Source organism: Mya arenaria, chromosome 3, assembly GCF_026914265.1.
Source record: "Mya arenaria isolate MELC-2E11 chromosome 3, ASM2691426v1".
Taxonomy (NCBI): domain Eukaryota; kingdom Metazoa; phylum Mollusca; class Bivalvia; order Myida; family Myidae; genus Mya; species Mya arenaria.
Genome location: NC_069124.1, coordinates 12361104 through 12386468, shown reverse-complemented (window position 1 = coordinate 12386468; position 25365 = coordinate 12361104). Strand labels below are relative to the sequence as shown.

The 25365-nt window shown below is 39.0% G+C and overlaps 2 protein-coding genes across 2 annotated transcripts in view; both read right to left on the bottom strand.

Moving 5' to 3' along the window:
• Positions 1 to 14085, bottom strand: part of LOC128225682 (uncharacterized) — a 34276-nt gene extending 20191 nt beyond the window's left edge. Inside the window, 35 exon segments of the mRNA XM_052935591.1 lie at positions 215 to 385; positions 524 to 691; positions 1284 to 1451; positions 1626 to 1787; positions 1983 to 2147; positions 2505 to 2672; positions 2993 to 3163; positions 3587 to 3748; positions 3850 to 4017; positions 4135 to 4302; positions 4649 to 4816; positions 4915 to 5070; positions 5640 to 5807; positions 5918 to 6085; positions 6247 to 6408; positions 6604 to 6771; positions 7180 to 7347; positions 7498 to 7665; positions 7788 to 7949; positions 8097 to 8264; positions 8468 to 8635; positions 8751 to 8921; positions 9040 to 9195; positions 9311 to 9475; positions 9623 to 9790; positions 9909 to 10070; positions 10322 to 10489; positions 10615 to 10782; positions 11184 to 11357; positions 11473 to 11634; positions 11890 to 12057; positions 12628 to 12795; positions 13291 to 13452; positions 13635 to 13802; positions 14028 to 14085. Of these exon segments, the coding sequence (XP_052791551.1) occupies positions 215 to 385; positions 524 to 691; positions 1284 to 1451; positions 1626 to 1787; positions 1983 to 2147; positions 2505 to 2672; positions 2993 to 3163; positions 3587 to 3748; positions 3850 to 4017; positions 4135 to 4302; positions 4649 to 4816; positions 4915 to 5070; positions 5640 to 5807; positions 5918 to 6085; positions 6247 to 6408; positions 6604 to 6771; positions 7180 to 7347; positions 7498 to 7665; positions 7788 to 7949; positions 8097 to 8264; positions 8468 to 8635; positions 8751 to 8921; positions 9040 to 9195; positions 9311 to 9475; positions 9623 to 9790; positions 9909 to 10070; positions 10322 to 10489; positions 10615 to 10782; positions 11184 to 11357; positions 11473 to 11634; positions 11890 to 12057; positions 12628 to 12795; positions 13291 to 13452; positions 13635 to 13802; positions 14028 to 14043 (5671 nt within the window). The 5' untranslated portion in view covers positions 14044 to 14085.
• An 890-nt stretch (positions 14086 to 14975) lies between these two features.
• Positions 14976 to 23987, bottom strand: LOC128225681 (sushi, von Willebrand factor type A, EGF and pentraxin domain-containing protein 1-like). Its single transcript, XM_052935590.1, has 22 exons — positions 23981 to 23987; positions 23568 to 23735; positions 23224 to 23391; positions 22934 to 23095; positions 22392 to 22559; positions 21967 to 22134; positions 21538 to 21705; positions 21197 to 21358; positions 20900 to 21067; positions 20522 to 20689; positions 20241 to 20408; positions 19420 to 19554; positions 18965 to 19135; positions 18651 to 18818; positions 18302 to 18463; positions 17801 to 17968; positions 17252 to 17419; positions 16776 to 16943; positions 16299 to 16460; positions 15828 to 15998; positions 15418 to 15585; positions 14976 to 15148 (listed from the first exon to the last, which is right to left on the bottom strand). The coding sequence occupies exons 1-22, from the start codon at positions 23985 to 23987 to the stop codon at positions 14976 to 14978; spliced, it is 3489 nt and encodes a 1162-aa protein (XP_052791550.1).
• Positions 23988 to 25365: the final 1378 nt, after the last annotated feature.

Here is a 25365-nt window from a genome sequence, read left to right as displayed (position 1 = left end):
AACTTGGCTGTCTTCCGTTTTCATGCAACATGGGTTGCTTAGCATATTAACGGTGCTTATTATCAAAATGATTTAATTTTCTTAGAATAACCTCAACATACCTCTTGTTTCTAAATTTATGGGGTCAAAACTGAATGTTAAGGAAATATAGGTTGTTATAAACATGTATTTCTGTTTTCTTAATGTTTTACTGTCAGTTGGTGTTTTACAATACCGCAGGTAGGTGCAGTTCCGTTCCATCCTGATCCGTCTGATTGGCAATACCGTAATCCATCTCCGTACAATGAGAAACCTGCCGAACAGCTATGCACAGCAGTGTCAAGGTTATCGCTGCTGTTGCCATATTCGACTGCACCGTTTACTGGGTTCGACGGTAAAATGCAGCCTGTATGAAAAGCTTACGATGTTAAAATTGACGCTTACCACTGAAGCTCCCAATTGTTCATCAAATATATTTTATGTAATGGATGAGATGAGCTATTCTTAGAACAAACAACAGGATAACAATGTATGTAATACTAACGGCATTTGGGCTGAACTCCCGTCCAAGATCCTGACAACAGGCATTCACGTGAACTGTTCCCGTCCAGGTAGTAACCATCAACACACGAATATTCTGTCCTCGTCACCATACCATCAGTAACCAAGACAAAACTGCCGCTATCGGGAGCATTTAGCGTTGGACATGTTACTAAAACAATACAACGATTATCACATAGTTCTTCAAACTAAATTACTACCTGATTCGTTAAACAAATATAAAACTGTTATTTGTTGCTGTTTTACATGAAAGCTAAAAAAATGGCTTGGAACTATTACCAAGGCAACATTATTAACTTTTCCCCTCTCGCACTATGACGTCTTTGCAATTTACTAAGTTGGAACTTAATATATTAAGTTAAATATTGAACCCGAAATTATACCTTCATCTGACTTTTTGTACTGTTATATTGGAATGATATACATGTATGTAACAACACCTCATGCATATGTTTATTTATACATAGCATTCCTTTGTTAAGTTCTGTTCACCACTTTTCATATGTTATTTTTCACTGCTATAAAGCCGAAATAAACGTATTGTATTGTATTGTATTGTATTTACCAAAAGAAAAATTGACGGTATACCATTAACGTTCGGTGGGTATTTTAAACACAAATGAAATTTTGACAAACAGTTATTCATTCATTCCTTAAATAAACTTTTGTGCAAGTAAAAACAGTTATTTTATGGTTATATCAGTCAAATTTAAAATCAGAAACCTATAGCAAACCTCACTTACCACAACTCGGTGCTTCGATAGACCACGTTCCGTCTATCCCACATTGTGCTGTATTAGCGCCACTAAGAGAAGAACCGGCTTCACATTGAAATGTAACTGTTGTTTGTAACCCGTCAGTTGAAAGAAGTCCTGAACCCGATTCTATAGCTGGTATATCAGCACAAAGCTCTGCAAATTCGTATGTAAAACATGATGATATAACATGATGAACACTTAAGTGTATATAAACAAATTAATACGTAAATGGATCATGAAACGAAATCTTACTGGCAAAAATAACGACATTTAAATATCATTTTTAGGAAACGTTTAGTGCACAGGTTTTAAAGGGTAAGAACTTACTACAACTTGGCGGAACATTATTCCAACCAGTGCCGTCTGACTGACAAACAGAATTGGAACTTCCAACGAGAATGTAACCCAAGTCGCAAGTAAATGTTGCCACCATCAGGTCTTCCGATAGTGTCATATTGCCGTGCTCTGGTATTGACTGTGCTTCACATACTGATGATAGAAGTATTATTGGTGTGTATAATGTAAAACAAAACAAAGATAGCGAAATAAATATCTTAAGTTACTACAAAAAATGACACTTGAGGTGATAGTGAAATAAATATCTTAAGTTACTACAAAAAAATGACACTTGAGGTAAATAGTTGACTTTTATTGAACGAATCGTGACTTCACAAAGTATCCTACCACAAGTAGGTGCTTGGTCTTGCCATACTCCCGAGGCACATTCAATAATTTCATTCGTGTTCAAGTGATATCCATCAACGCAGCTGAATGTTGCACGGGTAACCACACCGTCGGAGTTGTACGCAACAAAACCTGCGTCTAGTTCCAACAGACTTGGGCACAGATCTAAACATTACAAGGTAAAACGGTATGCTAGAGCAAGTTCCAACAAAAACATTATTTAACCTAATGTTAGTTGGTATTTACGTAATGAAACATACAGTAGACAATTCATTGGCCATTTACTCGCAATTAAACATAGCACGTGTACATAAATATCTTTCCGGGAAGTCGGACAAAAATATGAAATATTGCTGAAACTGTTTTTAAATCCATATAAAATAACTTTGAGGCAATCTATATTGAAAGAAGTATTTTATCTTAATATCTATACGTATGGTATATATAGTAACACAAACACAAGTTCATGCAACAGATTAGAATTCTGCAAATATGTAAAATATAAACAGCATAATAGCACACCGCAAGATGGACTGCTAGCATTCCATTGCCCTTCTTCTGTACATCCGATGACGTGGTGTCCTACAAGACTGTAATGTAAGTCACATGTAAACCATGCGAAAGTGGTTATTCCGTCTGTGGTTATAGAAATACTCTGATTTTCTGCTGGAGACAGTGCTGGACATTCGACTGAAACACAACAACATAATATACGTTCCGATATTGCTTCTCTAAGAGTTGGGCATTGGTCTTACAATCTTTTTTTGATTACAAAATATGGCAAAAACGTGTTTATGTTCATTCAAATAAGGTTTTGTTCCAGGATGTTGATTTTATTTCTTTATTTTTCTATTATTTCTGACCCTCATCAACAAGCAGTCTTGTTTGTCAAATTGAACATTGGAAGACTATGGAAAAATGAAATTGGAAAAACATATGCAAATTTTGGAATACATAACATAAACTTGTATGAAAAATGCTATTAGCTACATGCTCATTAAAACTATTACCGCATGTCGGCGCTGTGGCGATCTGCCAGACTCCATCTTCTCCACACTGGATATCGCTGTCTCCACTAAGAGTTGAACCAACATCACATTGGACAATTAATTTAGAGGTGCTTCCGTCAGTGGAAACATTGTAGCTTCCGCCATTGACAATTGGAAACTCTGCGCATGCCTCTACGTAATTAGAATGTAAAGATTGAATGCAAAGATTTGAGGGTGTTTATCATGTAATAAAACAGGAAAGCGGTATGAAAACCATGAAAGCTGAAAACTTCAATGGAACTACAGGGACAATCCTAGTAGTAAAATCAATGGAACCCGGCTTTAAAAGCACGAAATAAACGATAATGAACGAGGGAAAGAAACGTTCAAACACCGCAAACAGACCACACGTGCAAAGAAAACAGCTTTAAAAATAAATGGTGGAATTACCGCATTGGAACGGTCAGTAAAACACGAGTCCGCTGAAACACGACTTTACTAGGGGGTTTACCTAGTTCATATGCGCATAACATCATATTGTTCCAATATTGATCAGTAAACACAAAACTAAAAATAAATGCCACATCGGTGAAAACAATACTGAAGAAACCCTACCACAAAAAGGCGTTGTTCCGTTCCAGCCAGAAGAGTCCTCTCCACAGGATAATACGGTGTCGCCCTTCAACGTGAAACCTACGTCACAGGTGAACGTTGTGAGCAGATCGTCGGTTAACACAACTGAGCTACCGTTTGCTGGAGCTCCAATACTATTGCACGCTGGAAAAATAATAATTAATAATATCCTCAATTACTTGCATAATAAAATTTAAGAAAAAGAAAATAAATTTATACAAAAATAAAATCTTAAGAACTCATACCGCATGTTGGCTCATTGCTATCCCAGGTGCCGTCGGATCCGCATGTGCGAGAAGCGTCTCCCTGTAAATGATATTCGGAGGCGCAGGAATAACTCACTGTCGTTTCTATGCCGGTCGTAGACATGAAGTAAAATCCGCTGCTGACATCTGGTAGGTCGTCGCACTGCACTGTAAATTGAAACAAAATGTTTATTGTTTTCTGGAAATACGAACTCATCATAATATACTCCAGGGACAAGTTGTTCTTTAATTTCCATATATTGATCAATATAAAACGAAATATACCACAGATCGGCGCTACAAAGTCCCAATCCCCGCTTGGACGGCAGGTACTTATTTGAAACCCTTTCAAAGAGAATCCAAGATTGCACGAGTACTCCACCCAAGTGTGACTTCCGTTTGAAGAAAGATCTATTGAGCCATGGTCCACTGGTGCGATGGCAGCGCAAGACGCTGAAAGCATATAAATGCTAGAACAAAAGCGATGACAGGATCAATTTAGAGATTTTGGTTATACAAGGATTAATTACTTAAATAAATAATCTTTCCGCATGTGTGCTTTCCTTCCACTTGGTTTAAACCAAACACGTGACCGTCCTTCATTTCCAGATTTAACATATTGGTATGCAAATTATGCTAATGATTATTCATTATTCAAGATTTACTTTTCATGACAATGTGCGAATAAGGTGTAATATTTCGGACAGATCATGCATAAATGAACCAAAAACATAATATTCAAATCTTAAATAATCATCAAATACATCCACAAGTCCGATATAAACGGTTTAATGCTCACTGCACTCGGGAGGTTGGATATCCCAAGAGCCATCAGACCGGCACTGCAGGGTGGTCGTTCCGCTGAGTGAATATCCAGTATTGCAGGTGTACATTGCTGATGTACTTGTTCCATCTGTTACCATCGACAAACTGCCTCCCGTTAGCGAAGGTAAACTGTCACAAGCATCTGAAGTCGAACAGAAACATCATGTCTCAATTAGCACTTTGATAGTTTTTAGCTTTCAAAAATCCGAGAAAAAAAGATATATAAACATCACTACGTACTACAGACGGGATTTGTTCCATTCCATCCTGACCCGTCGTTTGCACACACACGGACATGTTCTCCGTACAGAGTGTAACCCGGCTCACATGTATAATGCGCCGTGTATCCGTCCGCATCCACTGCACCATCAACGGGTTTTGAAGGCGTTTCACAGACTGTAATGACGAAACTCGTTAACTATGACTACTTTTTTTTCTTGCATAACAGACATGCCTTTATGGATTGTTAAGACTAGCCACATGCATCCAAGCGCCATTTCAGAATACTATTTCAATGGATAATGATTCTAAATCAAGAATTGGACAATTTTGAACAACAAAGTCAGAACAATGTTCATCAAAAAATACTAGTATATCAGTACAAAGTTTAATGAAAACATCTAAGCGGCGATATCAATCGGGAACCATTTGCCGTTCACTTCAGATTACTGCGCGTCATGACGTTTGCGTTAATAAACAACCTTGCACGCGCAATTGAGTGGAATATCTAAAGTAACCCTTACACCGTCAAAATTGCATTAAAATTTAGATTTTCAGTATACAAGAAAAAGTATTGTTCACATGTATACGGTGCGTCGTTATCGGATTCCGCATGTGACCTCGGGTTGGATTGTTCCATTCGCCCCGCATACATGTGAAATATTCTTAATATATTTTGCGAAACCCATACATTCCCCTTGCTAACAAAACCTGTACGATATAGCATTCTATACACTTTTATTTACCACATGATGGTCTTTGGTATATCCAACTTCCATTTTTTGAGCAAGTGTTTATTTCTTCTCCCACGAGATAATAACCGGATAGACAAGAAAAGGTAGCCATGGTAACGCTGCCATTCGTAGAGAAAGACACATGACCACTCGAGGGTGCCAAGATGTCCACACATGAAACTGGAAAATAAAAATTTAATCATGACGGTCGAACTATACGCACTTTGCCGCATATAATTTATTAAACATTTTAAGAAAAATACGAAGATATATTCAAAAGGATTCCATACCACATTCGGGAACTGCAGACCCCCATGATCCTTTGTCGTCGCATGAGATTACGTCTAGGCCGTTCAACGTGAATCCCCCCTGGCACGTTATGGTCGCGTAGGAAGAAATGCCGTCTGTTTCTACAACCAACGCTCCCGCATTTGGTGCTTCAACTTCGCTACATTGAACTATTTCAGGACAGAAATGGGAATTAGAAAATTACATTAAATGCCGACACATTCTGTAGAGGAACGATAACATTAGTGTGATTATTCAAATGGTTAAAGTAATGCGTGTGTAAGTGCAATAACACAAGCGTACCCAGTATTTCACAGTGCTGTGAATTTACCACATGAAGGTTGGCCTCCGTCCCAGCCCAGACCACCAGTCTGACATTGTCTGGTAGTATTACCCTCTATAGTAAAGCCAGCTTCACAACTGTAGTAGGCCACATATCCGCCTAAAATAACTTCTACCCATCCATTAGTTGGAGCGTCTGGTATATCGCACACTGAAAGTCAAGCACAGGTAAAATATGTGAAGTCCGCTGCTGAGGGTAAAACAATTGTTTTCCATATATGTCAATAAGGTATAGAAACGTTGATAATCAAGCAGAACTTTCATAGCGACTTAACAAATATTTTTTCTCGGAATGAAAGCATTTCATTTGTTTCATTAAAATCATATTTACGAACTCAATGCTTACCACAAAGCGGAACGGAGCCATTCCAGGACCCATCCGCCTGGCATTTTAGCAGTAACGGACCATCCGCGTAGTACCCAGAACTGCATGACACACTTGAAAAGGTATTTAAACCGTCCGTGTATTTTGTAATTGTACCGCTATCAGGAGCCGTGAGGTTTAAACAAACAACTGCAAAAAGAGTTATCACATTTGGTTTAACCAGTATGTATTTTGATAATATTATAAGTTCTCAATTTACATATACAAGAAAATTGACAGAATGATACTCACAAAGTTAACATGGTAGTTGATATTTGTAAGTATAAAACATAAAAAACATAAAAAGTGCAGCTATCAATTAAAGTACTCATTTTTTTCTAATCTGTCAACTTATTACATGTGTCAAAATGACTAAAGATGACTACATTTGACACTGGTTTACTATTCAATCATATTTGATGAGGATTTTTTTTGACGCCTTATTATTTTTATTTCTGTGTACTCAGAGAAAAAAAACTTGGTGATGTCAGAATGTCCTAAAACAATTAGGCAACGAAAAATAAACATATATACATGAAAGTATTGTAATACACATACCACAGTTCGGAGGGGAACTAGTCCACGTCCCATCTTCAAGACACGTGACGACCGCATCTCCTTCCAGACTGTAACCCTCGCCACAAGAGAATGAGTAGCTGCTTTTCAATCCATCTGTACCAAGCGTACTAGAACCATCCGCCACCCCTAACACATCGCTACAAGCAACTGAAATATTTGCAAACAAAGATTGCAACACTTTTTTGAAGAACCGTTCGTTTTAACCATAAAATGCCCTTATTGCTATAATGTAAATATATCTAATTCATGATAAAAATACACAAAGACGTTGGTAATATACGCTGGAAGTTTCATTACCACAGGTTGGAAATTGTTCGTCCCAAGATCCATTGGAGAGACAGTTGACTAAAGAGGTACCCGAAAGGCTGTATCCGGCCTGGCACATAAAAATTAGACTTGAAGACGTTCCGTTCGTTTGTACGGTAATGTCTCCGTCGTCTACTGTTGGTGGGTCTCCGCAGGTAACTAAGTTGAAATATAACTTTACAACACATAAAGATTACAAATGTTTAATAACTTAAACCGATCATCAATTTATTTTGAATTAATGGACACATTTTTCAGAGACAAATTAAATAAAATCATACCACATAGTTGTCCATCTGCCGACCATTCTTGGAAATTTCCGAGGCATGATACACTCTGCTCCCCTTGTAATGTAAATCCTCGGTCACAACTATATTCTGCAGACAAGCCATCAACTGACACAAAAATTGAGCCATTTGCTAGGCTGGATGGTTCAACACAAACTGAAAAATAGTATAAGCTCATTTATCGAATAAGCGTGTAGCTGAATATCATTCTTTTTAACTCTTAATTGTGTTATCTCAATCTAACCTAAAATAACATGTATTGGTCTGAAATCAAACAAAAATGCTAAACGCCTTTTCACTTACTACATGTTGGTGCAGTCGAGTTCCAAGACCCTTCTGTGCCACACACAGAGGTCTCATCCCCTATCAGGAAATAGGCCGCATGGCACGTGTACTTTGCTGTGGTCACAAGACCATCGCTAGTGACTGCCATAAAGCCACTGTCTGGGGCATCCAAAACCGGGCATTGAACTGAAAAAATATAAACAAAAAGCTAACATGAACAATACAAATGATTTATTCGTTATAAAGAAAACAATTCATGTTGGAGTAATAATTGTATTAAATTCGACTCTCATTACATGAAAAGTGGAAACTACTGGAACAAAACCAGTAGCGTACAATCGAACCAACATTTAGAAAATTGTTGTGTTACATAAGAGATGAAGACCTACCGCAAGATGGTTCTTTGAAGTTCCATGTACCGTCATTTCTGCACGACAACGTATCTTGTCCGACCAAAGTGTAATAAACATCGCAAGTAAAACTTGCCGTCGTCGTTTGGCCGTTCGTTTGCAATTCCACATGTCCTCCAACAGGAACGTCCAATGCCGAACAGGCCACTAAAATGAACCACGGCAACATACATATGTCTTTAAAAAAATATCAGACATTCAGCAATCATATCTTCCAAAATTGCGTGATTAAATAACATAGGTATACGATAATTATTCATACCTCCACAAGAAGAAACTTCCATATCCCAGGCTCCATCTGTATTGCAGGTGAGTGCGTCTGGTCCCGACATGGTGTAGCCCACGTCGCATTTCACCATTGCTAATGTCTGGTAACCATCCGTGGTCAAATTTATTGAGCCGCCAGTTGGAGCCGTAAGTGCATCGCATGCAACTGCAATGTATATGACATTATTCCTTAAGTAACACTTAATGTACCACACATATTTGTTTTGTTATACGGTGGCAGTCCATCACTTGCGAACAAACTTATAAACATTTCTTGTACCTACCGCAAAACGGTTCTATGGAACTCCATCCAGATCCATCATTTGAACACACTCTCGTGTTCGGCCCGTTTAAAGTATATCGCTGATCACACAGGAACGTGATGACAGACCCATTTGAGGTAAACTCGCCATTTGCAAAATAAGCCGGCGGAGAGCACACTGAAACAGGGTATATATTTTGCATTTACTGATAATTGCTTCGACAAGTGTGAGATTGAGTACTCAACATATGGTTGAAACAGTCAGTGAATCTAGAACATATGTTGACACCTACAGCATTCTGGTTCCGACCCCGAGTATGTGCCCCCACTGCATTGTCTAGTTGTTTCCCCAGATAAGAAGTATCCGGTTGTGCATGTGTACGTCGCTAAAGAAGTTGAACCATTGGTTGTCAGAACAACTTCTCCGTTGGGTATGACATTAAGAACTTCGCAGCTCACTGCAAAACAAATTGGTGTATACCAAAATCAATATGTATCTTAATCATTGTGGTCGGTGTTTTTGTGTTTTGGAGGGGGTGGAAACTGGAGTGAAATAATACAAACATAAATTAATTTCACTTTAAAGTGACAAGATTAAAAATTACCGCAGGACGGCGGCGTAATATCCCAAGCACCCGTATCATCACAAATGCCGATGAAAACACCCTGGGCACTGTATCCAAGGTCACAGGAAAACGTCACTGATGTAACCGTTCCATTGGATGTCAGTGTAACATCACCGTCCGACAAGGACTGGAGGTTGTCGCATTTAACTGTAACATATAAATAAAAATAACGTTCGTTTTAATATATGTACCAATATAAACAAGAAGTGGGAGTCATGTTAGTGAACATATCTAATGTAAAAGCGTTAGTACATAAGGAACTTACCACACGTCGGGGGTTGACCGCCCCATCCTGATCCGTCACTACCGCACGTTCTCATATTATCACCAACCAGTGTAAACGAGACGTCACATTCGTAAGATAGGGTCATGCCGTCCGCGCTTATGGTGAAATCGCCATTTATCAGTGAAATCGGTGACTCACACACTATAAAATATATATAACATTGTCAAGTCATTGACATCGACAGCAACCATGACACAGTGTCATGCTTCATTAAGGATTGATCGCATTTTTTCTTGCGCAATAATGGAAATAAACAAAGACCTCATAACTCCTTGCGTGTTATAAAATATGAACGTCTAACTTTATCTATACAAAAGACTAGGCGAATGTAAACATTATGCTATAAAAACTACAAAAAAAACTTTCACGAAAAGAACTTAATAGTCACCAACCACATTCGGGAAATCCATCGCTCCATGAACCGTCCGTTCTGCACTCAAGACTGCTAGTGCCACGAAGCATATAGCCGGATACACACTCATACGTTAACATCGTTTTCAATCCATCACTGAACATCAATACGCTACCACTGGATATTGCAGACATGTCTTCACACTCCACTTTTGGGACAGAAAAACAGCATAACAATTAGCTTTTTAAAGAGAACATAGAATTATAATGTCAAATATTTCTCAGATTTGTCACAAATGAAATAAGAAAGGGATTAACAGATAAAACGCCGTACCGCATATTGGAATAGGGTCAGACCAGAGTCCGTCTACGCCACAATAACTGAGAGGGGAACCTGCAAGGGTGTATCCAGCGATGCAGGAAAATGTTGCTTCCGAAACACTACCATTAGTGTTAATGGACATGTTTCCATTATTTGGCTCAGTCAGTGGATCACAGCTCACTAAAAAGTAAACGTTCAGTGAGAAACAAACAAAACTTACATCATGAATAAAGTAAACAACGAAATATAGAATGTATAAAGAATAAAAGATGTGTGTGGTTGGGGTGCAATATGTGAGTGGTTATAGGGGTGTGTGTGTGGAAGGGGTGGATAGAGCGTTGATGACGGTGGACGAGTAAGAAGTCACTCGTTCTAAACATAGACTGTTGGAATGTACCGTTATCGGTGTGGACTTAACGCTTCAAGCGTGTATTACTTGACGTGTAAACCTTATGAACCAGTGTATTGTCGAATAGCAATAGTTAAAGTGTGACGTGGAAGAGATGAGATTGCTATGCAGTATATTCCATTTCAGGTTCATTATATACGACTTCTTTTGAACACTCAAAACTATGACGTACCGCACGAGAAGCTGTTGACGTCATACGTCCACGCCCCGTCCTCTCCGCATTGCAACTCGACAATTCCATCAAGTGTGAACCCTGACCCACACGTCACAGTTAGCAGTGTAACTACACCATCAGTTGAAACGCTGACGGTTCCTTTAGCAGGGCTCTCAAAACTATCACACTGAACTGAAACAAAGCCATATTGACAACGGTTGCATTAGTGAAGACATAACTTGAAATGACATATTCTTATTTGTTCACAATAATGCATCAATTGCCTGTTATCAATTCAATTTCTCACCACATGTCGGTTCCACGTGGCTCCATCCCTGTCCACCCATCAAGCACGTGCCTTCAGCAGTTCCGTTCAGATTAAATCCCTGGTTGCACGAATACGCTGCCGTTCGACCGTCAGACGATAAGGTCAGTACGCCGTTAGTGATTTGTGCTGGTGGGTCACACACTGAATAAAAAAGTATTGAAATATTTGAGTCGAAAAAGACAATAATAGTAGATTGACTGTTAAAACAAAGTTATATAAACTCATGGGTTTCATTGGAATGGACGTTTCATCATACAAACAACTGGGAAACCAGAAACCGATATAATTTATCCTAGACATTGTGGTAGTTTGTTGTCTAAAAACTATTTTGTGACTAAGGTGGCAGGCAGTCCCTATTCATCCGAATGTTTTAGATACTTTACAATATGGCCTAACCACACTCCGGTTGATCACTGTCCCAGAGCCCTTGAGTAGTGCATGTGAGGACTGCCTCTCCCTCCAGATGGTAGCCCGCTTCACACATGTATGTGACCAACGTCACTGAACCATTTGTGGACATTGACTGTGTGGCGGAATCCGGGGCAGTCAGGGTGGAGCAAGAAACTGGAACAAACACGGGTAGGGTTTGATAGGAAAGCATCCATTATAATATTCCAATGTATTTTTGAATTGAAGTGTACTGATTGGTCTTTAAAATCTGAAAAACGCGTACAATATATGAAGAAAATGCATAGACATCTTGGAAATCCTTGTGTTTAAAAGGAAAGCAAAAGAAATAGAAATGGTCTCAAAAACAATAAACCATTCTCCCACCACATAATGGTTCAGTTCCCAGGTACAAGCCGGATAAACCACAAGTGAGTTCGGACGAGCCTTTCAGTGAGAAACCGACGTCACATGTAAAGATGGAAAACGTTGCTACTCCGTCAGTAAACGTGCTGTAACCACCGTTAGTAGGACTCGATACTGTCTCACACATGACTGTAGAAAAAAGAGTGTTGCAAAGAAAACTACGTCACATAGAATATAAATTCCATTCAGCATGTTTATTGCTCGGTACACGCAATGCACATGTAGCTAAGTCTGCCCTCATGAAGATAAAACAGTAAGGCATAATATATGTAGAAAATCATGTTGATAATAGCAACACAAATTAAATTCAGTATAGCTTACTGCACGACGGTCCAGTTGTATTCCAAGTGCCGTCGCTACGGCACTGTGCTGTGGCCGGACCGTCCATCGTGAACCCAGCAGCGCAGGTGAAAGCGGCTTCAGTCACCAAACCATCCGTTGACGTAGATACTGATCCTCCGCTGATGTTTTGGATTGTGTCGCAAAGAGCTAGAAAGGTTGATATACAATATACGACTCTTGGTATAAAGTCATAGTTATGCTATGATACAACCATGATACAACCATGATACAACCATCTGTACTTATATGCAAATTATCTCCAACCAATCCCATCTTCTTCCTCTCCCCTCTCGTTGCCCTCACCTCTTTTCCATCACTTCTTTCTCCGCTCCCCCTCCATCTATTTATCCATTCTATCTTCATTCCTCCTTTTCTTACCCCTTTTCCCCATCTCACCATCTTTCAAAATCATTAAAGAGGGTGTTGTGAATATTTTTATTACAAACATGTATTATACCACTTCAAAACATTGTATCCTTTTTAAAAAGGTGAGAGCCAGGAGTATCGTTTAAGTTAAATTATCTATGTTATTTATCTTCTCTTCATATTAGACAATTCAACAATTAACCAAACGTTCACAATAGCTATATGCCTAAGCAACGGAACATCATTTGTCTAAGAAGAAATAAATAGAATATTTACTGCATGACGGTTGCTGTCCAGACCAGCCCTGTCCATCCGAAAGGCATGTACGCCCTGGGTCTCCGTCCATCGAGAATCCGAGAGAACAAGAATAGTTTATGACGGTACCGTCTATTGATACTGATATATCGCCGCCTGTAGGAATCTCAGGAACGACACACGCTGAAAAAGGCAAGAGAATAATACATCGCCATTCTTTGACTAAAACAGTCATTTAAAAAATTGCAGTGAGAATTTTAAGAAAAATGTTTCTCAAAAGGCAATATTTAAAAATCATTTCTAGAGATATGACGTTAATTAATAATACTCACGAAATGAGGATGGTTATTTGGAATAATACGTACAGCAAGTTGGTGAATTGCCTGTCCAGACACCGTCAGTGCCACAAGTACGATTCAACTGGCCAACAAGTTCGTAGCCCTGCACACAACTGTAAACCCCTGTTGTTGATATCCCGTCAGTCTGCAGGAGGACCTCGCCACTGTCCGGGGCCAGCAGTGTTGGACATGAAACTGTTAGATTCAAACATTATGTAAAACGTGTATTACAAGTGAAATGACATCGCACTACCATGTTAAACATATTACATGTATATATTAACTAGTCACGGGATAACCCTTGACAAACAAACACACAAGGAATGGGATTCAATACATTATTTTGGTAAATGAAATAGGTAATCATCGAAGTGATACAGCCCTATTGATCGCCCGTCTAAGATAATATTCCCTATTTACCACAGGTTGGCGTCATGCCCGACCACGATCCGTCAAGGACACATTCGAGGACCGGACTTCCCACAAGCGACGCTCCGGCTGGACACGTATACATATACATGGTGACGCTGCCGTCTGTACTCTCTGACAATGATCCTCCAGATATGTCCGATATCGCCACACATTGAACTAGAAAAGCATTGATTAATAAATGTATTTACCATATTTTATTCGGTAAAAAATAAACATTAGTTTGTAGTTTTTATTGAACTCATTACCGTATATTGAATTAACAATCACTTTTGTTTAATTAATTCACATTCGGATCAAGAGTATTCACTTACAGAGTATCATTGTTGAATCAGTTGAAATATTTAATTCAAACTCAAATATCAAATCACTTACTACACTCTGGCACATTACCGCTCCAACCAGCTCCTCCATCAAGACAATGAGCTGTGTTGTTTCCATTCATGGTGTAGCCAAGATCACAGAAAAATGTCACTATCCGTCCGTCTGTCTGCATCTCCCCGTTTGCTGGAACTCCAGGGTTGTCAGACACTGAAAAATACAAAAAAGAAAAGAATAACAGTCATCAGAACGCAAAATTGTTGAAATTAATTACACGGCATATTTGGATATTTAGAGAATAAAAAAACGCCATAATGAGATTTGCAATGAAAGCGTTACAAAACATAGTAGGTGACATGATAACAAGCAGCCTCAAGTCTCAGACTCAAGAGGTTAAATAGCAAAAAAAAACTTCTGACTTTTCTTCTAACGGAGAACTGATGCAATTATATTACTAACTGCAATGGTACAGTTACTAGTGATTGCATATTTATTTGTAACAGGAATGGTAGAATAAAGACGAGTTTATTGTAATTTAATAAAAGGGTTTTTATGAGTCTTGTTTTGGACTTAAGCCTGTTCGTGATCATGGCCTCGGAAGGCAATACATTCATGGATTTACTCACAGCATTCTGGTATGGGATCCCACGTCCCGGAGGAGTCGCAGACCATGACATCAGCACCTTGCATGTAATATCCGTCTAAACATTGTACAGACAGGTAACTCGAGGTTCCATTCGTTTTTAGCGTGTATACCGAGTTTTCGATAGTAGGGGCTGAGTCGCAAGTGACTAGAAAATAAAGAAGTATTTTAACGTTATGTACTTCAAGCATTTAATACCAAATGAAAGACCAGTTAATGACTGTGTGCTAAGTAGGAGGTTTATTTAAAACAAATGGAGCATATTGAATGAAGGAATGGAATGCGTTATTTTTGTTATTACCCTTAATGCATATCCTTTCAGTGTTTTATATATGTGTATTTACTTCAAAACGGAACCATTATATCACGGACAGTATTAAACGATCTTCCCAAATAATATTGTTGAATTAATCTTACCACAAGTTGGAGTAGGTTGTGACCATGTCCCATCTTTCAGACAATAGAGACTTTGTTCCCCAACCAGAGTGAAACCAATATCACACGAGAACGTCGCCCATGTAGTTTCGTTGTCTGAGGTCAGCAGTATGTAACCATTCGCGGATGATTGCAACTCCATGCAGAAGACTACAAGTATATAATGTGTTGTGATTTATAAAAAAAGTGATTTCATGTTGAAAATAAATTCCGTTTATCACAGAAAGAGGCTAACACAGAAGCCGTTATAAAAGTGCAGCTTGATGTAAGAAACAACAAGCATTGCATAGAAGTAGGATATTGATCGTAAGATATGGTCTTGATATATTTAACAATGTACAAAAGTATTTACAAATATGTTGGTGTTATAAACAACATCCAGGGCGACCTACCACATGAAGGGAGCTGCTCAGAGTAAGAGCCATCTGGCTGACATGACAGTGAAGGATCAGTTGCGGAGACCGTAAAGCCGACGTCACAGCTCACGGTGGCCTGTGTCGTAGTGCCATCTGATGTCAGAGTCACCGTGCCATTTGCTGGATCGGTTGTAGCTTCACAACCGACTGTGAATTGAAAACAAAAGATGTCGTGGATCAATATATTCGATTTTGAAATAAATTTTAGTAGATAACAGGTCTTTTCAAATATACATGGCATTATAGTAAATATGTTATCGTTCACTGAAAGTGCCATCGATGACAATCTCATAATGTAGGTTAAATGCAGAAAATAAAGCTTAAACACATGCTTCATAAACAATTAAAACAAATGTTAACGGTAAGATAAAACAACATTTGGATGGTGCTATAAATATATTCCAATACATTCTCGAACCAATCGCAACGTTTGGGACATCAACATACCGCAGATAGGATCTATGTCGGACCATCCTGTTCCGTCCAAGGCGCATGTACGTTCAGCTGGCCCATCTAAGCTAAAGCCAACATCGCAGTGATATTGCGCTGTGTAGCCATCATATTGGAGAATGAACCCACCGTTCTCCGGCAACAAGGGAGCATCACACACTGAACATAGAAACACATTAACTTTGAAGAAAGCAAAACAATAACAAGTACATTACTGAAACTTATTCAGATTTTTTTTATGAAAAACAACAATGAACAATAGCATCGTCAATAAGCTTAATTAAAACATCATTATGATTTTGAAACTAATGTTGACCCAAAACAAAAACACTGACGATCAATCCAAAAAAACTTGGCAAGATCGAAAGAGTAGTCCAGTAACAAAAATGTTTATGGTATAAGCAAACAAAAGAACTATAGTGCTTTTGTGTTTAGCTAAATTGCTCTGCTGATACGCTTAGCAAGCAAAGTTACCACAGGTAGGGTCTGTTGAGTTCCAAACACCGTCACCCTGGCACAGCCTAAAGCTGTCCCCTTGTACATAGTAGCCGCCAGCACAGCTGTAAGTTGCCATACTGTTGGTGCCGTTGCTTGTTACTACAACAATGCCGCTGTCGGGACTGTTAAGAGATGGACAAGAAACTGGAAAAATATAAAACATGAAAATTACGAAGCGCGTGGGCAAACCACGCATTGTACGTCTGAAGACATCAGTCTTAGGCAAAGTGCAAGAACGCCACGCCAAAAGAAGCTTGTATTCAGAGTGTTTGGGTTATTTGTAACAAATAAAAAACCTCTATGGGTCACATCTCATCGTCGGAACCTGAGTTTTTGGGGTTATTCAGGCTACTCTACAGAATAACAATGGAGTTATATATGTAATGGTCTGGGTAATGGGGTAGGCGTTGCAGCGGAAACACTACCTTTTCGAAGCGAACAATGGTACCTACCACAGGACGGCTGCTGCTCGCTCCACGTGCCACTAACTGTGCATGATGTTTCGTGCACTCCTTGCAACAAGTAGCCGACCGCACATTGGAATGCAATCGTTGTTGCTAGACCGTCCGATGTTGTCATAGTTTCAAGTCCTTCCGTTTGTACTGGATTTGTGCAAGACACTGAAGTAAAAGATAAGAGACGTAAAATGATACAGCAAAGTTACATGAGTAATGCTTATTTAAATACCTACTGGATACTATTCAATGAAATACTCGACGACGGCGTAAGCGACGAAGTGAAGGCGAGCTCGTCAATCGAAAGATATGACAAAATAAACTATTTAAAGATCCACTTCTCGATAGATTTTTAATGAAATATTGTAAAATTGATGATTTTGTCTTACAATGAAATTCGAAGTAGTATTCTGAACAAGAAAATATTAATGACCATAGCTAACGTTAAATAAAACTAAAGCGCTTTTGATTTATAATGTGTTTGAGATTGTTATTCAGTTATTACAATATCTATAAATGTGAAAAAAAAACAACAAATTTTCATACCACACTGTGGGACGCTGAAGGACCACGACCCTGAGGTGCGGCAGGTTAAATGGTGTTCTCCTGCCAAGGTGGTGCCCGTGTGGCAGCTGAAGTTGGCATGTGTTGAGGCACCGTCCGTCCATAGGAGTGCTGATCCACCAACCACAGAGTCCAGCGTGCTACATTCAACTGAAAACGGGTACGGTAAGTTGTTGAAGAAAGCTCGCGTAGTTTAAAACAATGCTTTGAAAATTCTGTTGTCAAATATTTAAAGACGTTAATAAGATTTTATAACGATTGTGACAAATAATAACCAACTCGGTAGGTATATAAGGCGTTTTATCACAACTGAATCGTTTATTTTGTCATGTTTCTAAGGTAACAGTTTGAAGTTAATGTAAGGTTTAAAAATTGATGATTCTAGGTCACCTAACATAAACAGACAAAACCTTTTCGCTATTCTCATATTCTGGTTGGAAAGGTGCATCATATTCAAACGATAATTTCTTTCTAGGTACATACCACATGTCGGGGCATCACCAGTCCAGCCCGTGCCGTCGAGACGACATTCTCGTTGGCTAACGCCAGACAACGTGTTCCCGACGTTGCACGTATAGTCAGCCGTAAGTCCATCCGTCGAGACGCTCACTGCGCCGTTCGGAGGCGAGGAAGCTTGACTGCATACTGTGATTCGAGAAAAAAATACGTAAAACGACAATGATGGGTCGTTTATTGAATGCGTTCAGTATAAATAATAAAATGCATAAATATAATATATAATTACTTATCTACTGAAATCAACCACTCCTCATTTTCGTATGCAGTTACAGTTCAACAAATTGCTTAAACTGGAGTTAAAAATGCAACTCACGGCAGACCGGCACATCCCCGTCCCAAGAGCCGTTAATAAGACAGTTTCGTTGCTGATCGCCAAACATCGTGTATCCGGTTAGACAGGAGTAGATGGCGTGACTGGAACTTCCGTCGGTCTCAATACTGACACTTCCGCTTGCCGGGTTCGCCAACGTCTCGCATTTAACTATATAATACAAATCATACAAAAAGGGATGTTCTTGGGCCATCAGCAATACAATACTGAACTTAAGTTAGACAAACACATCAGTATTGCCAACTTTATTTGCTATAATTTCTCTGCGTGTAAATACATGGAAAAGAATGCTCTACCACAATCTGGAATGCTGCTGCCCCAAGTGCCATCGGGTAGACAAGAGACAGTCGTGGTTGCACTAGAGAGGGAGTAGCCGGCTGGGCAGCTGAAGGCGGCTACGGATGTCTGCCCATCACTCGTCACGGATGCACTACCTACTGAAGAGGCGGCCAACGGTTGACAGCTCACTGAAACAGAAAAACAAACGAGAGTAACATATAATTTCGTAAACTAAAGGTATATTCTTTAAAAATTTCAGAGTCTGTTAAAAATTAGTCTACTGTATATGCCAAAATCTAAAAAATATGCAATATTGCTTATTATGAAATAATGTGTGGTTATCAGACAGTATGTGTTTGGCGGTTACTTCTTTGCTCACATTTTAAGAGATTTCCTAACCGTGGAAGATTGAGGGTTGTACTAAATCATTCGGGGTTTACTATACCACATGAAGGTTGGGGGTACAGCCAACCGGTTCCATCACTGCTGCAGTTGTTCTCTGCCTCACCGGCCAACGTAAAGCCCACATCACAGGTAAAAACCATCGAGCTGCCATCCGAAGACACCCAAACACTTCCGTCGGATGGAGCTGCCTGAGCGTCACACACTGGGGTAAAATGACGTGAATATGGTAAATGGTCATTCTAAACTGGTCAAGTCTTATTTACAAACTTTGACTTATGAAGGGTCTATTATCAAAATATGTGACTGCCGCCAAGAACAGGCAACGGAACACCTACATGATTGCTTTGCTTTAAAACACTGATAAGTTCACCTAAGTATTTAAGATTTCGAAAAAACACTTAATGTAAGAATATTGAAAAACTATATGAAATACCAACTTTTATCTACGTCCGATCAATAACTTTAGAAGCCTTTATCCAATTTTCACCGATTTTGGTCAGAACGTATATGGGCATCATGTCTTGGACTAGTTCGATAATCAGCTGTATAGTTCAATTCACTTGAGAGATGTCACCCTTTTATTATATAAATTATTATATAAATCGTATTGCCTAAGCCATAATTAACTTTATTCAATTATCACCAAAGTAGGCTGCAGTGTGTATTGGTAGAAAATCTCGGTCAGGTTCGAAAACCAGCTACGTCGCACCATTCATTTCAAAGTTATGACCTTTAATTTGAAAAACTCTCTCTCTCACTAGAGAGAGAGAGTGTCCGCTTCTTTAATTTGACTAACGTTCAACCAATTATCACCAAAATTGAACGGGCGTACAGTTGGCGCTCTTGTCTGTATTTTTTAGAGTAAAACAATGATGAGTTCATACATACCACAGTAAGGAAAGGTGGAATTCCATTCCCCACTGTCCGTGCATGTAAGAGAATTGTCACCTATGACGTGATATACGGATCCACACGTCACTGAAGCCGTAGTTTCGACACCGGATGTTGAGAACAATACGTCCCCACTGTCAACAGTCCATCTTAGGTCACATTGTGCTGTAAGAGATAAATTGAATTACGTTTTCATAAATTAAACGATGCATGTATTAGAACAAAGCACTAAGCACATTTGTATATTTCTTGAATTTTAGTAATTCATTTTAACTAACCACATGTGGGTTCTGGTGCGTCCCAAGAGCCATCATTCTGACAAGTAACTTCCGATTGCCCACTGAGAGAGTATCCGAGGCTACATGTAAAGGTGGCTGTTGTTACCGCCCCGTCGGTCTGTAGATGCATGTTACCGTTTATTGGCGATGTCAGCGTGGTGCACGATACTGAAAATGTGGACGCAATACTGTTAGCCACTTGTTTCAGAGGATAAGAACGGATATGAAGTTGTGATACACATATTAGCCATACTTCCAATCAACACGTACATAATTATGTCGATTGACAGACATATTTTCTAACTTTTAAATCATCGTAATAATATTTCGATAAAGACAGATATTGAACAGACTATAAAAAACAAGAGACAGATATACCACACTCCGGTAGCTGTCCTGTCCACGTTCCGTCAGGCTGGCATTCCAGTGAGATAGCCCCAGACACAGTGGAGCCGACATCGCAGCTCACCGACCAAGACGTCACGGCGCCGTCAGACGTTACCTGAGACGTTCCGTTACTAACACTCTCCAGCACAGGACACGCCACTATAGGTAAAGGTTATGTAAGAGATATGAGGATACCAACACCGTCGATAAAATAATATATTCGCTTTGAGAGGCACGGTGGACTCAACCAGGTTAATTACTCATCATTTAGAAGGAATTGGAGATTACCACAAGTTGGCCAGGCAGCATCCCAGCCCGACCCGAGCGTGTCGCAGACGGATGATTGTGCACCAGACAGGGAAAGGCCGACGTCACAGGAGAAAGTTGCCGTCATTCCGTCAGATGAGACGTCTACACTCCCATTGTTGAGATTAGTCGGGACGTCGCACACTAGACGATACAGGTTAGAAATATAAAGCTAGCGCATTCTAGGTTATCAAGACGTTATAATTTTATCGAGGTTTAGTATTTATGTTTTCTTAAAGGTTTTTAAGGGGTGTTTTTTATTAAATGACGTTAAAATTAAGCAGTACTAAAATAACATTTTCAAAAGCTCATAATATACCCACCACATTTTGGACTTTCCAGGTCCCAGTTGCCAGCGGCGCTGCATGTCGGAGAGTCAGCTCCGTCTAAATGGTACCCGGACACACAGCTGAAGGACGCTATAGTGGCGACACCGTCAGTGAACGTCGCAACATGTCCAGCCGCCGGGGCATCCAGAACGGAACATTGAACTTAACGCAAAAGTCAAAATAGAATTATATACATGTGACAGTATTTTAAGCAAAACTTTTACGTGTATATGTTCAATAAAAGTTTTATGAAATTAATATTCATGTACTATACCTGCTAGTTGCTAAGTTTTCATAATACGTATAATACGTATGGATGTTACTACTGTTAGAAAAAAATGAGATTACATTATACGTACATATAAAGCATCAAAAGTCGTATAAAACGCATATTTATCAATTGTTAACGTATTCAGCTACTACCACATGAGGGTGGAGTGAGGTCCCAGCTTCCGTCCGAGCGACACGAGAGAAGTGCAGGACCAGATATACTGTAGCCCACCGTGCACGTGTAATTAGCCTGCGTCTCCGTGCCGTCCGTTAAAAATTGAAGGTTTCCGTTCGCCGGAGTCGTCAATGATTCACATGCAGCTAGGTGGGAAAAGTTGTGATATTTTTTTTTGTATTTATATCCCTTAAATCAAATTTGACAGCATGTAGCTGTACCAATATCATTTAAAGCGACCAAAATGGAGGATCTATTTTGTACATTCTAGTCTTCAGGAAAGACATAACAAATAATACAAAAGAAATGGTATCATCCTACTAAGTACACTCTTGTTCACTGATATTGTCTGCGTAATAAGAATCAATATAAACCAGTATCACTCGAGAAAATTTACACTTACTGCATGTAGGCACGGAGAGGTGCCATGTCCCGTCACTTCGGCAGACAAGGGTGGACTCGCCGCTCATTGTGTATCCAGTGTCGCATGTGATCTCGGCACGTGTGTCCGTGCCGTCAGTTACCAAGGTTACCTGACCGCCACCTGGGCTCGAGAGAACGTTGCACACCTCTGGGGAAATAAGGGATAATAGTATTAAAATATATATATACTCCATAATTTCTCACTTTTAATTAATTTTTCCAACATCTTACCCCCAAAATGTCATTTTGCATCATGTGATTGTTTTATACTTTTAGTATGTTAGATGTGATGCCCGATATGATACAAATCCACCAAAATGCATTTTACCCCCATTTTTTATTTTCTCTGGACTAATGTATTATTATACCAGTAACAGAAATGTATTTAATGCATAACTCTTGAAGAAGAAAATGGAACGTGTATAATCAAAAGCTGTTCACGTATTTTACACTGAGGGATGTGTGTTTCGCTCTTAAACGTCTACCTAAGAAGAAATAGAAAGGCAAAATTTATTTTCTTACTACATGAGGGGTCTGTTTCGTTCCATCCGGCACCCAATGTCCGGCAGCTCCTTGCAGACACGCCCACTAAAGTATATCCTGCATCGCATGTGTACAACGCCGTCCGACCGTCCGCTGAGATCTCCACAGACCCGCTGTCCGGGGTCAGAGGAGCATCACACACTGAAATATTATGAATACTTGAAGATGTTAAAAACAGTAATAAAAGTTTACCTACAAGATCAATTCATACTTGATACACATTTATGAATAAATCGAATATTGATAAGAACTATTTCAAATATATCTACCGCACGTAGGTTGAACATTGCCCCACTGTCCACTAGTTTCACACGTGCTTGATGCCTCCCCATTCACGTGATATCCAGTCACACACGAGTACGTGGCCACCGTTACCAGGCCGTCCGTCGACAATGCTATATCTCCGCTGTCCGGGTCCGTCAAAGTGCCGCACACCACTGTTTAAGAATTTCATATCATAAAAATAGTATTGCCTGGTGTTTCTTACTGAAAAAATAGAACGAACATATTCATAGACAATTCATTTGCTTCCTTCGAACGTATCAAAGTACAATTTATTCATTTAACAGCAGTAATTGTTATTGCTTCTTCCTGCATGTTCTGATATTATTACCGCATGTTGGGAGGTCGCCGGACCACACGCCATCGGAAGAACACGTGATACTGGCAGACCCTAGCAGGCTGCCGCCAATATTGCACGTAAAAGTGGCCACAGTGCTCGTGCCGTTCGTGATCACAACGAGGCTACCGTCCGTCGGGGCGATCAGTTGTGGACAGGATACTGGAATGAATTACGGAATAAATATTGTTTTTTCGTTGTAGTTGTTTTTTTGTTGTTTTTGTTTGTTTGTTGTTGGGTTTTTTGTGTGTGTGTTTTTGTTTTGTTTTTTGTTGTTGTTGTTGTTGTTGGTTTTTTTTTTTTGTTTTTTTTTTTGGGGGGGGGGTTATATAGAGGACGTTATCCAAAATCCAGTATGGCCAATACTCACTTTGCGTAAAAATAATCGAAGAATTTTACCACAAGACGGTGCATCGCCCTCCCAACCAAGGCCTGCAGTGGGACAGCACTTTATATGCGGGTTTCACGAAAAGTCATACACCCTGGCTTCCCTTCACCTCTGTCACAAATATGTCGGTCGTCAACGTAAAGGTAACTTTTGGAAAACATAGGTGTGAGAGTGCACAGTATTGCTTTTGAATGTATTGATTTTAAGTGTATTGATATTAAGAATACTGGTATTTAGTGTACATTGTATATTGGTATTGATGAATCTGATATTGGGGTAGCCACAATAATGCGCGTATAGGGAACGTTTTTTAACATTTAGATATTTATTGTGTTCCCTATAACGTAGAGTCGCCAACACAAAAATCGTCAAAGACTCGGCTGTCTATATGGACTTATATTGGGGATATTGCTGATGAGGGTGTCTGTTTTTGGAATATTCATATTGCCGGTAATAATAATGAGGAAAAGGAGTGTAAAGTTATATCAAGTGTATTGATATTGGAGATCGGGGGTATTTGTTTTCAATGTATATTGATAATGAGGATATTGAGGGTTTGGATATCCATATTTGAAATGTTGGTATTAAGGCAAGTGGTATTGATAATGAGAGTATTTTGAGGGTATGGATATTGGTGGTATTGATAAAAGGAGTACTGATAAGTATCATTGAGTATTCGATTATTACTATGGGGGTATTTATATCGAAATTTCTAATATTAAGGTATTGGTATTAAGTATATTCGGGATATTGATATCCAGAGTATTGATGTTAATTGAATTGCTAAAGAAGATACATATATTAGGAATTACGATGTTAAAAGTATTGATATTGAGTGTAGGGGTATTGGGGATAGTGATATATGGGATATTGATATTGACTGTACTGATATTCGGTATATTGATATTGAGGGTAATGATAATGAAGTATTGTAGCAAAGGGCATTAATATTGTTGATGTGGATATTGATATTTGGGATATTGACCTAGAGTATATTGATATTGGATATATTGACATTGAGTGTGTTGATATTGGGAAACAATGATATCAAGGACATTGATAATATGATATTGATGCTGGAGGTATTGATATTAAGTCTATTCATATTGGGTGTATTTATATCGTGTGTCGATAATGGGGATATTGATATTGAAAATTATTTGTACATGAGGGTAGTGAAATTGACTGTATTGATAATTGGAATATTCGTCTTTAGAGTATTGATGTTTTTTATATTGATATAGGGGAAATTACTATTGAGTGTATTGCTATTGGAGATTGTGAAAGTGAGTGAAATAATATTGAGTGAAATGATAGTTAATGTATTTAATTTGTGCTCATTGATTTTGTTGATACCGATTTTGATTGTAAAGCCGTTGAGTGTTTTTAAATTAGAGATATTGA

Excerpts from the sequence above, each read along its gene's own strand:
- LOC128225681 (XM_052935590.1), bottom strand. Across the intron at positions 18,464-18,650 it reads CGGGGATGTGCCGGTCTGCC|TATGCAGTCAAGCTTCCTCG; the intron begins GTGAGTTGCATT and ends CTCGAATCACAG. Across the intron at positions 15,999-16,298 it reads CGACATAGATCCTATCTGCG|TCGGTTGTGAAGCTACAACC; the intron begins GTATGTTGATGT and ends TTCAATTCACAG.